The 17,689-nt window shown below is 39.9% G+C and overlaps 1 protein-coding gene across 1 annotated transcript in view; it reads left to right on the top strand.

Moving 5' to 3' along the window:
* Positions 1 to 4,577: 4,577 nt before the first annotated feature.
* The window catches only part of CCDC80 (coiled-coil domain containing 80), a 151,198-nt gene continuing 138,086 nt past the window's right edge, over positions 4,578 to 17,689 (top strand). The window contains exon 1 of the mRNA XM_063630029.1: positions 4,578 to 4,812. Coding sequence (XP_063486099.1) covers positions 4,620 to 4,812 — 193 coding nt within the window. The 5' untranslated portion in view covers positions 4,578 to 4,619. The remainder of the gene's footprint in view (positions 4,813 to 17,689) is intronic.

The raw sequence follows: 17,689 nt of genomic DNA, 5'->3' as shown, positions 1-17,689 counted from the left end.
GTGTGCAGTTTCTCAAAATAATATCTTCAAAATAATCCCTATGACGAGGAGGCATATTTGGGGGTATTAGTTTCAGGTCTCCTACAGTCCTACTCTGGATGGCACCTTTTTGGTCTTCTACAGCAATAATTATTTAGGTTTGGATATGTGATTCTGACCAATGAAGCAGAAGGACTAATCTGATGGGAGAGTGCTAATCTGATGGGAGAGTACAACACAGAGATGTGCTGTAATAGAAAATATCCACAGGATTTCAAAGACTTTTAAACAGTGAAATATCAGTATTTTAAAAATAGTGAACTATCTCATCACTAATTTTATTCTTGTATTTCTTACACGTGGAAATAATACTTTGGATATATCAGGTTAAAATGTAATATTGAAACTAATTTCACCTCATTCTTCTTGCTTTTTCATATGTGGCTGCTAGATTATTTAAAATCACATATGTGGCTCACTTTCCATGTCTACTGGACAACCTTGCCTTTGCAAGAGGTTGCACTGCATAGTAGTAAAGTTCTCAAGCTCTGAAGACAGGCTGCTGAAAGTTCAAATCCTGGATTCAGATCTTGCCACTTCACCACATGTGACCTGGAGCTCTGTACCAAATCTTTACATGCCTCAGTTTTCTTCTCTCTAACGACAGTGCCTGCTTCGTGGGGCAAGCAAGACCCAGGTGCAGTATCTACTGTCTCTCTGAGGCCGTCCCCTATGCCTTGTTGTGTAAGCCTTCCCTCTAGCAGTGGCTCTCCTTTGGCACTGAGTGTGCATGGGTTCATGGTAAAGTTGTTTTGTCACTTCACAAGGCTTCTCATGTGGTTGCACCTTGATAACTCTTCATTGTCTCTCTTATCTTTCTGCCCACTCTCATGGAGGAGATAAGGCATCTCCTCCCAGAATGGCTGCAGAGCTCCAAGTCACTGGCAAAGTCAGACTCACATGGGAACCACATTCCACATAATAATTTTTTTTTTTTTTTTTGAGACAGAGTTTCCCTCTTGTCATCCAGGCTGGAGTGCAATGGCATGATCTCGGCTCACTGCAACCTCAGCTTCCCGGGCTCAAGTGATTCTTCTGCCTCAGCCTCCTGAGTAGCTGGGATTACAGGCACCCACCACCACGCCTGGTTAATTTTTGTATTTTTAGTAGAGAGGAGTTTCACCATGTTGGCCAGGCTGGACTCGAACTCCTGACCTCAGATGATCCGCCTGCCTTGGCCTCTAAAGTGCTGGGATTACAGGTGTGAGCCACCGTGCCCAGACTTACCACAGAATTTTTATTAACATATAACACACTCAAACAAATATAAAACTCATTAATGTGTACAAATTGATGAGTTTTTAAAAACCAAAAATGCGTATCCTTCATAAAATCAAGAAATAGAACAAAAATCATTCCAGAATTTCCCCTTGTGTCTCTCTCAGTCACTTCCCACTCCCCTAAAGATAACTGCTATCTTGATGTGATCACCATAACTTGTTTTTGTCATTTCAAATTTATGTAAATGAATTTGTAACTGCCCAAGGGGTTCACCTTGCCCTCTGCCTAGACAGAGCTGATTCATCAAAACAAGGGAATTGCAATAGAGAAAGAGTAATTCACACAGGGCTGGCTGTGTGGGAGACCAGAGTTTTATTATTACTCAAATCAGTCTCCCCAAGCATTTAGGGAGCAGAGTTTTTTAGGACAATTTGGTGGGTGGGGAAAAGCCAGTGGAGCCAGGAGTACTGATTGGTCAGGGATGAAATCATAGGGAGCTGAAGCTGTCTTCTTATGCTGAGTCAGTTCCTGGGTGGGGCCACAAGATCAGATGAGCCAGTTAATCATCTGGGTGGTGCCAGCTGATCCAACAAGTGAAGGGTCTGCAAAATATCTCAAGCCCTGATCTTAGGAGCAGTTTAGGGAGAGTCAGAATCTTGTAGCCTCCAGCTGCATGACTCCTAAACCATAGTTTCTAATCTTGTGGCTGATGTTGGTCTAGTCCCCAGGCAAGAAGGAGGTATGCTTTGGGAAAGAGCTGTTACCATCTTTGCTTAAATTATAAACTACAAACTAAGTTTCTCCCAAAGTTAGTTCAGCCTACGCCCAGTAATGAACAAGGACAGCTTGGAAGTTAAAAGCAAGATGGAGTCAGTTAAGTTAGATCTCTTTCACTGTCTCAGTCATAATTTTGCAAAGGCAGTTTCAAAATCATTCTCATGTTGGGCTTCTTTTACTATGTTTGTGAGACTCATCCACATTGCTATGTTAGTGCTAGTTCATTTTCATTGCTGAATAATATCCCATCTTAATACATTTATCACAATGTGCTTATTCATTCTATTGTTAATGAATATTTGGGCTGGTTTCAGTTGGGATTCAAACTGCTGCTATGACTATTCTTGTGCATTAAGGAATGGAATTTTGGATTATAGGGTGTGTGTTTATATAGCTATTAGTAGATACTTCTATTAAAAATATATTTCCAAAATGTTCATACCAATTTTGCTCCCAAAAACAATGTATGAGAATTCCAGATGTTCCATGTCTTTGTCACCACCCCTTTACCCCCATTCTGAGAGCAAGGGATGGTTTCAATTTGCATTTCCCTGAGTATCTTCTGAAGTTCAAGTCTTTTGCCATTTGCCTCTCCTCTCATAAAATTGTATTTACAATGGACCCTTGAACAACATGGGTTTGAACTGTGCAAGTCCACTTATGTGCAGATTTCTTTCTGCTTCCACCACCCCGAGACAGCAAGACCAACTCCTTCTCTTCCTCTTCCTCAGCCTACTCAAAGTGAAGATGATGAGGATGAAGACTTTTATGATGTTTCATTTCCACTTAATGAATAGTATATATATCTTCTCTTCCTTATTATTTTCTTTTCTTTGGCTTACTTTATTGAAAGAAGACAGTATATAATACATAGAACATACAAAATATGTGTCAACCGACTGTTTATGCTATCAGTAAGGCTTCTGGTCAACAGTAGGCTATTAGTAGTTAAGTTTCTGGGGAGTCAAAAGTTATACCTAGATTTTCAACTGCACAGGAATTGCTGCCCCCTAACCCCTTCGTTGTTCAAGGAGTCACTGTATTTGAGTCAACTGTCCTTTTCTTATTCATGTGTGATTTCTTTAAGTACATTAAATACTGAATCTTTGTTGGATACATGAGTTGCAAATATTTTTTCTAAGTCTGTGGCATATCTTTTTACTCTCTTAATGATATCTTTTTTGAGAAGTTCTTGGAATTAATGAAGTCTGCTTTATCAGTCTTTTTCTGTATAAGCAATTTATTTTTGTAATCTGTTTAAGAAATCTTTGCTTACATGATACAGCCTATTTAATGTTAGGAAATTTTATTAACCATATTACAGTGTTGGAGACCAAAAACTAACTAGAACTTGCCATATAAGACTTCTGAGAAACCACCTGACACAACACATGTTTATACTACTCTAAATGGTGTAAGTTCTATCCTTTGAGGCTCATTCCACTGCCTCTCCACTGCCCCAAATATCACATTCAGATTCAGTGTCTTTTCTGTGGTCTTTCCCTGTTTGGCCTTTCCACTCTCTTTTTTTTTTTTTTTTTTGGAGACGGAATCTTTCTCTGTCACCCAGGCTGGAGTGCAGTGGCATGATCTCGGCTAACTGCAACCTCTGCCTCCGGGTTCAAGTGATTCTCCTGCCTCAGCCTCCTGAGTACCTGGGACTACAGGTGTGTGTCATCAAGCGTGGCTAATTTTTTTAGTAGAAACAGGGTTTCACCATGTTAGCCAGGATGGTCTCGATCTCCTGACTTCGTGATCTGCCCCCCTCAGCCTCTCAAAGTGCTGAGATTATAGGCTTGAGCCACCACGCCCAGCCCTTTCCATTCTCTTGACCCTCATACACCCCACTCCTGGGCTACCTTTGTGTTCTATGTCAAACATTCATGGGGCTCTTTTTCATACTTACAATGTCAAAAAACAAAATTTCAATAGATGTAGTTCAATAATCTAATTGGCTTTTGTTAGCAATTCACAAATCAGGCAGCATCTATGAAATATAAAGGCACTCTGCCAAGCTGGCAGGATAGTTGGTTTTTGTAAGGTAGCTTGAACAGGAACACGAAGAAATAGTATAGTACAAAAAACCAGTAGGATGCTAATGATTAAATATGCAACAAAGCTCACCAAAATTAAGATAAATAATTATAGAAATAAAAATTTCAGAGGGTAATAGAAGAAGCAAAGTTCTCTGAGGGAGGTTTCCTGGATGAGGTGATCTGAACATCTGCCTACTGCAGGTAAATATTATGGGACAGAGTCATGGGGCTGAGGGTCAGGGGAGGAATGGAAGGAAAGAAGCTTGAAGAATGGAGCTGAGGCTGCCTTTTAGCCCCACAGGAGGGAGGGAGGGAGTTGGGACAGGGCTGAGCATCCCACACCCTATGAGGGGCTGGGTAAACTCAGCAGCTGAGGAGACCTAGGGGGCTGCTTCCACCTCTCACCAACCTGCTTCTGGGTGTGGCGGTAATGTCTTGTGGGTGAGTCCTTTTCAGTTCCCCTCTCCCTCACTCACACTCTCTGTGGGATTTCCATGGTGATAAGATGAGAGAACATGTCAAATGTACCCAAATGAGGAGAGTTAAATGCGGTCTTTGTGGCTTTGGCTCAGCTGTCCCACTGCAGCCTTCCTAAGGTACCTCTTGAGATCAAGACACAGGGAGAAGGAACAACACACACACTCCCTGCTGGATTTAGAGAGAACTGAGAGGAGGCTGCGGTTTAACTGGACCTTCCTTAGGAAAGACTGTCGCAACATTTGTAGAGCACATGATGTGGGTAAGAACATAAAACTTTAAGTTTTCTCATATTTGAAGTACAACTGCTTAGCAATCTAACCTAAAATTGGAGACTTTCTTCATATGCTATTTGTACATATGATATTCTTGTTAATCTAAATATTCCAAAGCACAAACTCTAAAATAGGAAGGTATGTCAACAAGGAGGTTGATCACTCTTGCATTAGTGTTTACACCCAGCTCAAGAGAGAAACAGAGGTCTCTCTTTGTTCCTAATGTTCTTCCTGTGGACATCCACCTGGACTGACATTTTCCAAGATTTTCTCAGATCAAGGATGGAATCTGGCACTTATGCTGGAGGCAGCAATTGGAAACATATTAGGGATTTAGAACAGTGGTATTAGGAATAGGCAAATGTGTATGTAGAGTGTGGTATGGTTTGGTGTACACGCATATATGTGCAGGAATTTGGCAGAATTGTGAAGAGAATTCTCTTTGGTACCCACCCAAGCACCTACCTGTCCCCATCATTGCCCTGCTCCTTTCTCCAACGATCTTTCAGACCCCTTGTGTTACCCTGCTCTTACTCCGGGCCCAAGTCCTATCGCAAAGGTCGTTTCAATTCATCCAGGCTGCTATAGCAAAATGCCTTAGACTGGGTAATTTATAAACAACAGAAATATAATGCTTATGGTTCTGCAGACTGGGGAGTCCAAGATCAAGGCACCAGTAGATCTAGTGTCTGGCGAGGTCCTGTTCCTCATAGACGGCACCTTCTGTGTGTCCTCACATGGAGGAAGGGGCTTATAAGCTCCTTGGGCCTCTTTTATAAGAATACTAATTCCATGCATAAAGGCTCTGCCTTCATGACCTAATCACCTCCCAAGGGCCCCAACTCTTAATACCACCACAGTGGGGATTCAATTTCAACTACAAACTGAGGGACACAAACATTCAGACCATGGAAAAAGTTTTTAAACCTTTCTAACTGTGATCATGGGAAGAAATATTTGCTTTACAAAGACATACACACACTGAAAAAGTTTGTGAAACAATATCTACCTGTACCATCTATCTTCTACTTTAATGCTTTCTACTTTTTTTAATTTAAAAATTGTGAACTGCATCTATCTAACTAATTTCACAACCCATGGCGTTTCGAAAAGCACGACTTCACCTAGTCCCAAGAAAGGTGTTGATAAGCTAGGTGGATTATTGTTTTGCTTTGCTTTGGTTTTCAATAAGCATCAAGGTTTTGCTACCGCTTGAGCTTTTTGAATTTTATCTGTGAGCTCCAGAAGGCTCTCTCGGCAGCCTGGGTAATGAAAAGAGTTTGTACATAGACTTTCGCTTGCATCCAACTTGGGAGGGTGGCCCCCAGGACTCTTGGGTGCTACTCTGCAAGCTGTGTGGGAAGGACTTGCAGCAGTGGGTGCTCCTCCAAAGCACACTAGAGAACGCAGTGGGCAAGAGGTGCAGTAGCTTTCCCAATATTTGAATTCAGAATTAATTTATCTTGTTGACATAATACTATAGGAAGTTCTTTGAAACACAGCATCAGTATGATTCATCATAACCACTTTCATTTTAACCTTTGTTTACTTTGAGAACTAAGAATGTGGGCTTGCAGCGTCAGGTTCATGGGCTGCTCTCTCTTTCAAGAAGAAGAGTAGGACGTCACTGGCACACCAAGGCTAGTAGGTAGGGACTGAAAATGTCCTTGAGAAAGGCTAAAGAAAGATTCCTGTGGGGAGAAAGACAAGAGCTACAATAGACTTAGCTAAAATAAGGCTGCAATGGAGTTGCAGTTACTGGCCAAATGAAGAAGCCATTAATGTGGCTTTCAGATCATAACAATGAAAAATAAACACGCCAAATCAGGAACATTAACTTTAAACATCAATCTGAAACTCAGGGAGGTATATGAATAGAAAAAGTGAGTATCCCTCTACAGTGACTCTGATACAGAAAAATGATCAGATTTGTTGTTCAATTTCCATTCATTAAGCATCTGCTCAAATTGAAGGGATTTGTCTAAGGTCACACAGCTTGGAACTGGATTTAAATCCAGATCTTGGCCAGGTGCGGTAGCTCACACCTGTAATCCCAGCACTTTGGGAGGCCGAGGTGGTTAGATCACTTGAGGCCAGGAGTTCGAGACCAGCCTGTACAACATGGCAAAACTCCGTCTCTACTAAAAATCCAAAAGTTAGCCAGGCATAGTGGTACGCATGTGTAGTCCCAGCTACTCGGGAGGCCAAGGCAGGAGAATTGCTTGAACCTGGGAGGTGGAGGTTGCAGTGAGCTGAGACGGCGCCATTGCATTCCAGCGTGGGTGACAGAGCCAGACTTCATCTTAAAACAAAATAAAATAAAATAATCCAGATCTCTCTGATTCCAAAGGTCATGTTCTTTTCACAAAATTTACAGAATTCCACAGATTTCCAACATTGTTTCTAATCTAGTAGGACTATAAGTGGGTGGTTTTTGTGGGTTTGTTTTTCCTCCCTCCTTTTCTATATTTTTCAATTTTTTTCCTGATTATCTTGAGTGCTTTTTTCTTAAATGAAAAGCAAACCCAGTATACTCTGTGTTTTAAAAACATTGCCCACTAGGGAATGATTGCCTGTCCAGAAAAGAAACAGCGTTTCATCTATCTCAAACTGTTTCGCCACCACTGGTTTATTTTTTTATTTTTATTTTTCATTGTCTATATTTCTTTTCTGGCCATTTTATTACTTGTACCATCTCATGATTATTTCTGAAAATATTTTTATGTATAGGGGAAGGGGTTGCTCAAAATGATGTACTCTGGACCTAAATTAAAATATAATCGGTACCACCTCTTCATGGAGTATACATACCACTAGTGGTTTTGATAAACATTTTAAAAATGAAAGAATTCCTAAACCTATGGCGACTTAACAAGGGATATTTCATTATATAAGAGCCTGGTGGGTGGGGTGAGTAGTTTTTATTCTTTTTTGTTGTTTTGAGACGGAGTCTCGCTCTGTCGCCCAGGCTGGAGTGCAGTGGCGCGATCTCGGCTCGCTGCAAGCTCCACCTCCCAGGTTCATGCCATTCTCCTGCCTCAGCCTCCCGAGTAGCTGGGATTACAGGTGCCTGCCACCACGCCTGGCTAATTTTTTGTATTTTTTAGTAGAGACGGGTTTTCACCGTGTTAGCCAGGATGGTCTCGATCTCCTGACCTCGTGATCCGCCCGCCTCGACCTCCACAAGTGCTGGGATTACAGGCGTGAGCCACCGCGCCTGGTTGCCACTGGTTTATTCTATCCCTAAACATTTTTCAGACTAGAATGCATTTCTTACTTGAGATACTCCTTACTCTAATAATTTGGTCATTCTGGGGCCACATTTTTAGGCTTAATTCCATTTTCTTTCTTCTCTTTACTAGTCAAAACACAGTTAAACTTTCTAGCTCATTTTCTTTTTTACTGGGGCGGGGGTTGACATAAAGTCCCCAGTGGAAGGAGGTGAATGGAGAGAAAGATTTTTAATTATTAAGGTTAAATAATGGTCAGTATAGCGGGGACTGAAGAGCGCTGATCTTTGAAAGCCTACAGAGAAGCTTTCTCTTTATAATAAAAGGGCACTATAATAAAACGGATTTAGGAAAGCTCAGGAAGGGGGCTGCAGAAGCTTATCCTCTTCACAATTAACTTTTTGTTTAACTGCCCTTAATTCTGGGCCATTCTTCTCACTCCTATTATCTTCATATGTGAATTGAGCAATCATGACCTCATGCTACTTAGATCCAAAGGTTATCTAAGAAAACACTTGCATGGACTATCTATAACTTGCATCCTAAGAAAATAACCCCACTAATGTGAACATGAACAGGGAAAGTAAAGCAAGTGTGGATTAACCAAACTGGAAAATATGAGCATAATAATTTTGTCAAATGAAACCACCATCTTTTACCCCCTCTGTCTCTCCCTGAAACTTGTTTGCAGTGTATACCTTGTCTATTTTTTTTTTTGCATGTGATCATTTTGTCCTCATGATAAAATAGGAAATAAGTAGTGATTGCTTTATTCCAGTCTTTGGCTGGCTAATTCTTGTTATCATAAAGGGATGGGCAAATTAAAGCATCTTCTGGGGCCTAAGGCTCACTTGTTTCCCCAGAGACAAAACAGACTGAATGCAAATGCTCTAGACAGGTCTAAAGAGCAGATTTTTTGTGGACTGAATAATCAGAGGGCACAAATCACCTAGAAAGTGCCCCAAGAAAACTAAGTACTTCGGACCATGTGTTGCCAAATTTTATTAAGCAAATATCAAAGTTGCAGTGTCATATACATAAGAAATATTGCTGTGGCTGCATTTCTGAAGTGTGCCCTAGAAGGGAAAAGTGGTCAGGGTCTGGATAAGTCTTTCATGTTCTTGTGACACTGGGGATAAATAATCCTAAGTAATGAAATTTCTAGGTTACAACCTGGAAATCTTCTGCAATATGAAAGAAGGCCAAAGAAGAGTTATGAGGGACAATGGGAAGGGCCTAGGAGACTTGCTTTGGGAGAAATAAGTGCATTTCTGTAGAAGGGAGTAAAAACCACAAGGAAATTCCCCATCCAGTGTAATACCAGACTGCAGTTCCCAAAGAGAACCACTCTGAAAGGGTATAATCAGCTGGCCAATTTCACAGCCTCCAGATCAAATGTAATCAACCAATTAAGAATGGATGTGGACCAGAATTCTCCTGGTCATGACAACAGCAAGGAGAATCAACCAGAAGTGCACCCTTCTGCTGTGTCTGGAAATGCAATTTTAAGTTGGAATCCAAATCAAGGCCTTTCTTGTGAGCACCTCCATTCTGATTCCTTTTTCTGAAATACTTGGCTCTGGTGCTTTGGCAAGCTGGGCTTCGAATCAGGCCATTTACTTAAGTCAAAAGGCTCTCTCTCGGCCAGGCGCAGTGGCTCACGCCTGTAATCTCAGCACTTTGGGAGGCCGAGGCGGGCGGATCACGAGGTCAGGAGATTGAGACCATCCTGGCTAACACGGTGAAACCCCATCTCTACTAAAAAATACAAAAAATTAGCTGGGCGTGGTGGCGGATGCCTGCAGTTCCAGCTACTCGGGAGGCTGAGGCAACAGAACTATGTGAACCCAGGAGGTGGAGCTTGCAGTGAGCCGAGATGGTGCCACTGTACTCCAGCCTGGGCGACAAAGCCAGACTCCTTTCTCAAAAAAAAAAAAAAAAAAAAAAAAACTCTCTCTCTCTCTCTTTCTCTCCCTGTCCTTCCCACTCTCTTTTAGGAAAAAGAAGCCCAAACCTAGAAGCCTTGGGCCCTGATCTCATCTGTGGCCCATGCCAGCAGCATAGTGGCAGAACACACTGCTTTGCTCAAGATGGCTTTTAAGCTTTAATCTTCTCAAATTAGAGGGGATTAAACCTTTTCTAATATTTCTGGCAAACTTGAGGAATATGCATCCATAGAGGTATAAACTTGTTTCTCCTTTTCTGTTCACCACTGTCTTTCAGAGATTGCTGCATTAAGAAAGCATTGAACTGCATCTGCTTCTAAACTGGCTCCGACTCACTGAACTGAGGGTCAGAATCAGAGAAGGAAAAACCTACTGAATGCTATACCTGGGGTAGTGGAATGGACTAGGAGGTGAAGTTAAAAGCATTTGGCACTCCCCTAATTTTAGACAAAATTCATTCGGTAACCTTGATTCTTGTAATTTCTGGTGGTTTAGGGGTCTTGTCTTCGTGAATTAGCTATGAAATCTACATTGATGGAAAAAGTTAGTAAAGCAGGCCAGTCTCTTAACTAGGAGAGAATGTGGACCTCTATGGGAATGTGCTCTTGTTTCCAGGGTTTCCACAGGAGAAAAAGACTTGAAGCAGTATTTTTTTTTTTTTTTTTTTGCTATAGGGAAATGCACTTCTCATTTATTGAGTTCTATCTTTTCATTCTTCATTGCCTTTTGGGAATGATTGGGAATGATTTAGCATGTTTATTACTTGATACGGTGAATAGTAGTTTGAGCTCCACATTCACTTTGAGAAAGACTGACCACAGAAATCAAAGAAGATGAAACTGGCCAGAGCTCTGCTGTACACCACATGAAGTATTTTCAAAGAGGAAGGTATGATATGTCTTAACTCTGTCAACTTCTTGTACTATCATCTTCCATATGGTGGGTTCACACCAAAACCAAAGGAAATTATGGCATTTCCTTTAACTGTGAGTGGGATTTTAGGGAAGACTTCTTTTGTTGTTGTTAAAATTACTCATATAAGCTAAGTATGTCTCCAACAGGATGATGGCATAATGCCTGCACCTGTACTTGTACCTCACCAGTGTTTGGATTAGTTGCATATGGGCCTATTATTAGATTACAGTTAGCTGTGTAGTGGTATATCTTACTTGTTTCTTTATCACCAGCTCCTAGCTGAATTCCCGCCTCATACTAAAAACTCGATAATATTTTCTTACTTAAATTAATGATGGACTCTGGTATTTTACTTAGCTTTGGCATGTAGCAAATGGTGCCCCTACCCCAAATATATGTCCCTGTCTTTACACCTGGAACCTGTGAATGTGACCTTGTTTAGAAAAAGGCTCTTTGCAGATGTAATTAAGTTAAGGGTTTTGAGATGAGCTCATCCTGGATGATCCAGGTGGGCCCCAAATTCAAAAACAAATATCCTTATAAGAGACACACAGAGGAGAAGATGATGTGAAGATGAAGGCAGAGGTTGGAGTGGTGCATTTACAAGTCAAGGAATACCAGTAATGGCTGGCAGAAGCTAGAAGAGAAGCATGGAACTGATTCTCCCTCAGAGCTTCCAGAAAGAACCAACACTGTTCACACTTGAATTCCAGACTTCTAGCCTCCAGAACCGTGAAAGAATGCATTTCTGTTGCTTTAAGCCACCACATTTATGGTAATTCACTATGGCGGCCACAGGAAACTAATACAAGATCTATAGGAAATGCAGAGAAAGCAGACTATTTATTTTTCAAACATCCCTGTGGAATTGACAGTTTCCATTCCATAGAATGTATAGGTTGATAGGCAGAACATGGGCCACCATGTTTAACCCAGGGTTCTGTACTCTACTGCAAAGTTTACTGAACAAATACCTTCTGCTTCTGAGTTCTGGTCCAGCTTCACCTTGGGTGAGTTACTCTTTCTTCCTGGACTTCAGTTTCCTTGTTACAAAATGGAGGTGCTCTCTCAGGCTGGATCCCATACATCCCACAGAAGTGTCAGAGGAGGGGTGAAGGATAGTGAATTTGTAGAAGGGGTGTAAGTGAGAGAATAATATGATTTAAGGCCTAGCTAGCAAAGCATTAACTAGTACGAGATGTCTAGATTTAGTAGTAGCCTCCTACTGTGGGTTTATGGCTCCTATGTAATTTTAGAGAGGGGGCACTTGCTCACTTTTTTTCTAGCCAGACCCAGACCAAAGCTTATATGTGTGTATCATTACATTTATATGAGGAATTAACAATCTTCAGATGACAACTCCGCTGTGTCAGCTGAGTGCCTGCAGCTGAGTCAATATAAATTGTAACCAAGGACATTATACGCCAGAAAAATGGTCTATGCTCAAAGAACATCAGTCCCAAGAGAGGCCACCTGGTGGCTTGAGCTTTCACATGGGAGGCTAGACCTTCCTCATCAGCCCTTCAAACAGAGCCATGCTTGCTGTTCCACAGCTAGCTTAGGCCCAAGCAGCTGCTGCGTGAAATGATTGGGATGCTGCAGACCCTCCCATTACCTCATCCTGAAAGCTCATGTCAGGAGCCCCCTGTCTTCTTAGTGCTGTGGATCAGCTGAGGGTGGAATGCAGGAATCTGCTCTGAAGGGCCCACGGCAGACGTTGATTCTTAGTCCCCATGAGAGCCCTGTTCCTGCCCTTGTCTGGGTGCCAGAAGTTGTTAATGCAGACTGAGCAATGCCTTGTTGGTCATCCAGCTGAGAAGAATTTGTTAGCAGAGTTTAATTTTCTGAAGGGCCCATGCCACAGAGCACACATGGCTAATATCCTGAGGCCTGAAAGCAGGCAGAGCTTATCTCACATGGCCCTTCCTAGCACCAAATCTAGAGCCTGATTATCTGGACTAGAATCTTGACTCTGTCCTTTCCAGCTGTAGAACTTCTCCAAGTCTCAGTTTCTTCATTTGTAAAATAATGCTAACACGAGGTATTGTTATAAATATATAGTCAGATAATTCTTAATAGAATTAATAAAATTAGAAAGGTCAAAATCATACATAATGTATTCTTTGACCATTACACATTTCTATTCATGGGTGAAAGATGAAAGCACAAGGAAAATTAGAAAACACGTTGATCTGAATAAAAACAAGAATACAAAGATAAACTATAGCTTTAAATGCATATATTAGAAAATCTGCAAGGTATAAAATCAATGACATAAGTTTCCACTTGCAGAATCTGGAAGAGCAGGAGCAAAGTAAACACAAAGTAAGTAGAAGAAAGGAAATAATTAAGAAGAAAACTCAATATAACAGAAAATGTCAACAAGTAGAATCCAATAATATGCCAAAAGGATAATAGAGCATGGCCAAGTAGTTTTTATCTTAGGAATGCAAGTTTGGTTTAACATTCAAAAATCAATTAATGTTATTCACTATATTAACAGAATAAAAGTGAAGAATCATATTGTTTCAATATGCACAAAGCATTTGAAATATTCAGCATCCTATCATCAAGCTAGGAAGAGTAGGAAACTTCCTTAAACTGATCAAAACAAACCCTACAATTAATATCATTCTTTCTGGTGAAAGACTGAATTGCTACACCTCAAATCAAGGAACAGGTCCCTGCTCACCCTCACCACTTCTATTCAATATGTTTTGAAAGTTTTAGCCAGTATGATAAGAAAAAAAAAAATTAAAAATAAGACATAAAAAGTTGAAAGGAAAAAGAATTTGCAGATGATATGATTGCTCATGGAGAAAATATTAGGAACTCTACAAAACAACTGCTAGAACTAATGAATGAATTTAGAAATGCCACAGGCTATGAGGTTAATATACTATAATCAACTGTTCTTTATACATTACTAGCAAACAATACGAAAATTAAATTGAAAAAATACAATTCCATTTACAGTAGCAACTGAACAACATAAAATACTTAGGAATAACTATAATAAAAATGTCCAAGACCTCTACACTCGAAATTGCAAAACATGCTTAGAGAAGTTTGAGAAAACTAAGTAAATGGGGAAGCATGACATGATTATGAATTAGAAGACTTGATATCATGAAGATTTCAATTATCACCAAATTTGTCAGTGCAATACCAATAAAAATCCCAGCAAGCTCTTTTGTAGAAGTTGGAAAGCTGATTTGAAATTACATATGAAAGTGAAAAACACCTAAAATGACCTAAGTGATTTTTCAAAAAAGGAACAAAGTTGGAGGACTTGTTCTACCTGATTTCTAGACTTATTATAAAGTCATAGTAATAGAGACATTTTGGTATTGGTAAAAAAATTATCTATTAGTCTATCAATGGAACAGAATAGAGTCTAGAAATAGACCCACAAGTACATGATCAATTGATTGTACAAAGGTGCAATGACAATTTAATGAGAAACAAAAATGGCTTTTCAAAAAGTTGATGCTTGATATGAATATGAAAAATATCAACCTCTACCTCACAGCATACACAAAAGTTATCCTGAAATGGATGAAGGGCCTAAATTTAAAATGTAAAATTATAAAATATCAGGAAGAAACACAAGAGAAAATCTTTGCTACCATGGGGTAGGCAAAGATTTCTCAGACCATAAAAAACAAAAACCATAAAAGAAAAGGAATTATAAAATTGGACTTCATCAAAATAAAAACATTTGTTCTTCAAAAGAAATCAAAAGGGCAAGCCACAAACTTGGATAAAATGTTTGGAACACATATATCTACCAAAGAACTTGTTTCTAAAACATAAAAACCCTTAAATATAAGAAGATAAACAGAAGTCTTATTCAGATACTTCACATAAGAAGACATGTGCATGACAAATTAACATGAAAACATGCTTAACATCATTAGTCATTAGGGAAATGTGAACTAAAACCACAATGAGTTATCAGTACACACCTAATACAATAACTAAAACAAGTGACCAACCAAGTTTCGGTAAGGATATGGAACAACTGGAACTCTTCGGGACTACTAGTGGAAATGTAAAATGGTACAGCTATTTTGAAAAAAAGTTTGACAGTTCCTTAAAAAACTAAAAACAATAACCAAAAAACAAACAAAAAACAAACACCTATCACAGACCAGGCCATTTTTCTCCTAGAAAATAGAAGACCTACACCCCCATAAAGACTTGTATACAAATGCTCATAGCTGCTTTATTTTTAATAACCAAAACCTGGAAACAGCTCAGATGTATATCAACAGGTGAAAGGATAAATAAATTATCGTACAGCCATGCATCTCTTAATGAAATTGATACATTCCAAGAAATGTGTCATTAGGCAATTTTATCTTTGTGCAAACATCATAGAATGTACTTAGAAAAACCTGCATGGTATAGCCTACTACACACCTAGGCTATATGCTATAACCCATTGCTCCTAGGCTACACACCTGTACAGTATATTACTATACTAAATACTGTGGGCAATTTTAGCACAATGATAAGTATTTGTGTATCTAACCATAGAAAAGGTACAGTAAAAAACAGTATTATAATCTTATGAGACCACTGTCATATATGTGGTCTGTTCTCGACCAAAGCACTGTAATTCATCATATGACTTTATATTCATACACTGGGAAACTACTCAATGGTAAAATGGGTAAGTTATTGAGATATGTAACACTGTGCATGTATTAGTCCATTCCCATGCTGCTGTAAAGAACTGCCTGAGACTTGGTAACTTATAAAGAAAAGAGGTTTAATTGACTCACAGTTCTGCATGGCTGAGGAGGCCTCAGGAAACTTACAATCATGGCAGAAAGGGAAGCAAACACGTCCTTCTTCACATGATGGCAGGAAGGAGAAGTCTTAAACAAAAGGGGGAAAAGCCCGTTATAAAGCCATCAGATCTCATGAGAACTCACTCACTATCATGAGAACAGCATGAAGTTAACCACTCCCATGATTAAATTACCTCCCACCAGGACCTCTTGCAGCATGTGGGGATTATGGGAGCTACAATTTGAGATTTGGGTGGGGACACAGCCAACCCATATCAGTGCATAAATCTCAAAATAATTATGCTGAGTTAAGGAATCCAAGCAAAAAAAGAGCACATATTAATATAATTTAATTTGTTAAAAATAAACTGAGGCATATTAAAATATTCAAGAGTTTATTTCAGCAAACAGGGAGTCATGAATCAGGCAACTCCAGACCTCAAGTGGCTTGGAGGCTTCCCCAAAGGGTTATGAGGGAAACACTTTCATAGACTAAATGAGGAAGCAAGGCAAAACAGTCTTTAAAAATTGGTCAAAGTGGAGCAGTAACCTTGTTTGGATCATTCCAGTGGAAAGTCCCTAATAAGAGGTTAGTTGCTAGTTTCTGATTGGTTAAGCTTTGTTTTACTTACAGTGAGTTGGGTTTTGGTTTGCTTATGTAGGGAGCCAGAGCCCTGGAGCTACCTCAGCCTAATGGTCTTGTAATTAATACTTTTTAACACATTTACATAAAATGACGGAAAAAAATGTAACTAATCTACAGTGACAAAACAGATCAGTGGTTGCCTGGGGACAGTGGTGGATGGAGGAATGGATCACAAACAGGCATGAAGAAAACTTTTGGAACTAATGGAAATGTTTGTTATCTTGATTTTTGCGATGACTTTAAGGGTGTATAATATGTCAAAACTCATCAAGTTATACACTTTTAATGTGTGAAGTGTACTTCAATTATATCTCAAAAAATGTAAAAGAATTTTAAAATGACAGAGGCAGAGCAAAAGAGGAAAAATTAAACAAAGGAATAAAGATAAACCATGTTACATAATTTTAACAACTGTTGAATATGGATGCTAGATACAGAGAGGTTCATTATACTGTACTATCTACTTTTGTGCATGTTAGAAAATTTTCATAATATCATTTTTGGAAGTACAACTAACATGCCTATTTGGGAATTATACCCTGCAGAGTTGGAGAGATACAAACTTTTTTTTTTTTTTTTAAAGACAGAGTCTCACTCTCTTGCCAGGCTGGAGTGCAGTGGTGCAATCTCGGCTCACCGCACTATCTGCCTCCTGGGTTTAAGGGATTCTCCTGCCTCAGCCTTTCAAGTAGCTGAGATTACAGGCGTGAGCTACTGCGCCTGGCTAATTTTTGTATTTATAGTGGAGACAGGTTTTTGCCATGTTGGCCAGGCTGGTCTTGAGCTCCTGACTTCAAGTGATCTGCCCGCCTCGGCCTCCCAAAGTGCCGGGATTACAGGCATGAGCCACCGTTCCCAGCCTAAACTTCAAATCTATAGCTATTACATGGTTTGGTGACTCAAAAGTTATAACACGTAGGTCAAGAAACCAGTGGTAGAAGGAGTGATTCCTCTCACTGTCACTCCCCGTGATCCTCTCAGGACATTTGTACTTTCCATTCTAGCACTTTTAGGCTCTGCTGCAGTGGAGGTACTAGTTAACAGGTGTTAAAGTGAACTAAATATGGCCTGAGAAGGACTCCGTACTTCTATATTTGAGTCCTTGTGGACCAACCGGAACGCAACTTAATAGGCAAACATGATTGAAACCTAACTTAGGAGTAAGTTAGTTAAGTCTTGGCCAATCCCAGCAGCAGTACTTCAACAACTCATACACTTCTGTGAGTGTTCAAACTGTGTTCAAGTAAGGCAAACACCAACCTGTAACCAATCCAGCCATTTTGTACCTCACTTCCAATTTCTGTACGTCACTTCCCTTTTTTTTGTCT

Source organism: Symphalangus syndactylus, chromosome 21 (assembly GCF_028878055.3).
Source record: "Symphalangus syndactylus isolate Jambi chromosome 21, NHGRI_mSymSyn1-v2.1_pri, whole genome shotgun sequence".
Classification (NCBI taxonomy): Eukaryota; Metazoa; Chordata; class Mammalia; order Primates; family Hylobatidae; genus Symphalangus; species Symphalangus syndactylus.
This window is presented reverse-complemented; position numbering and strand designations above follow the sequence as displayed.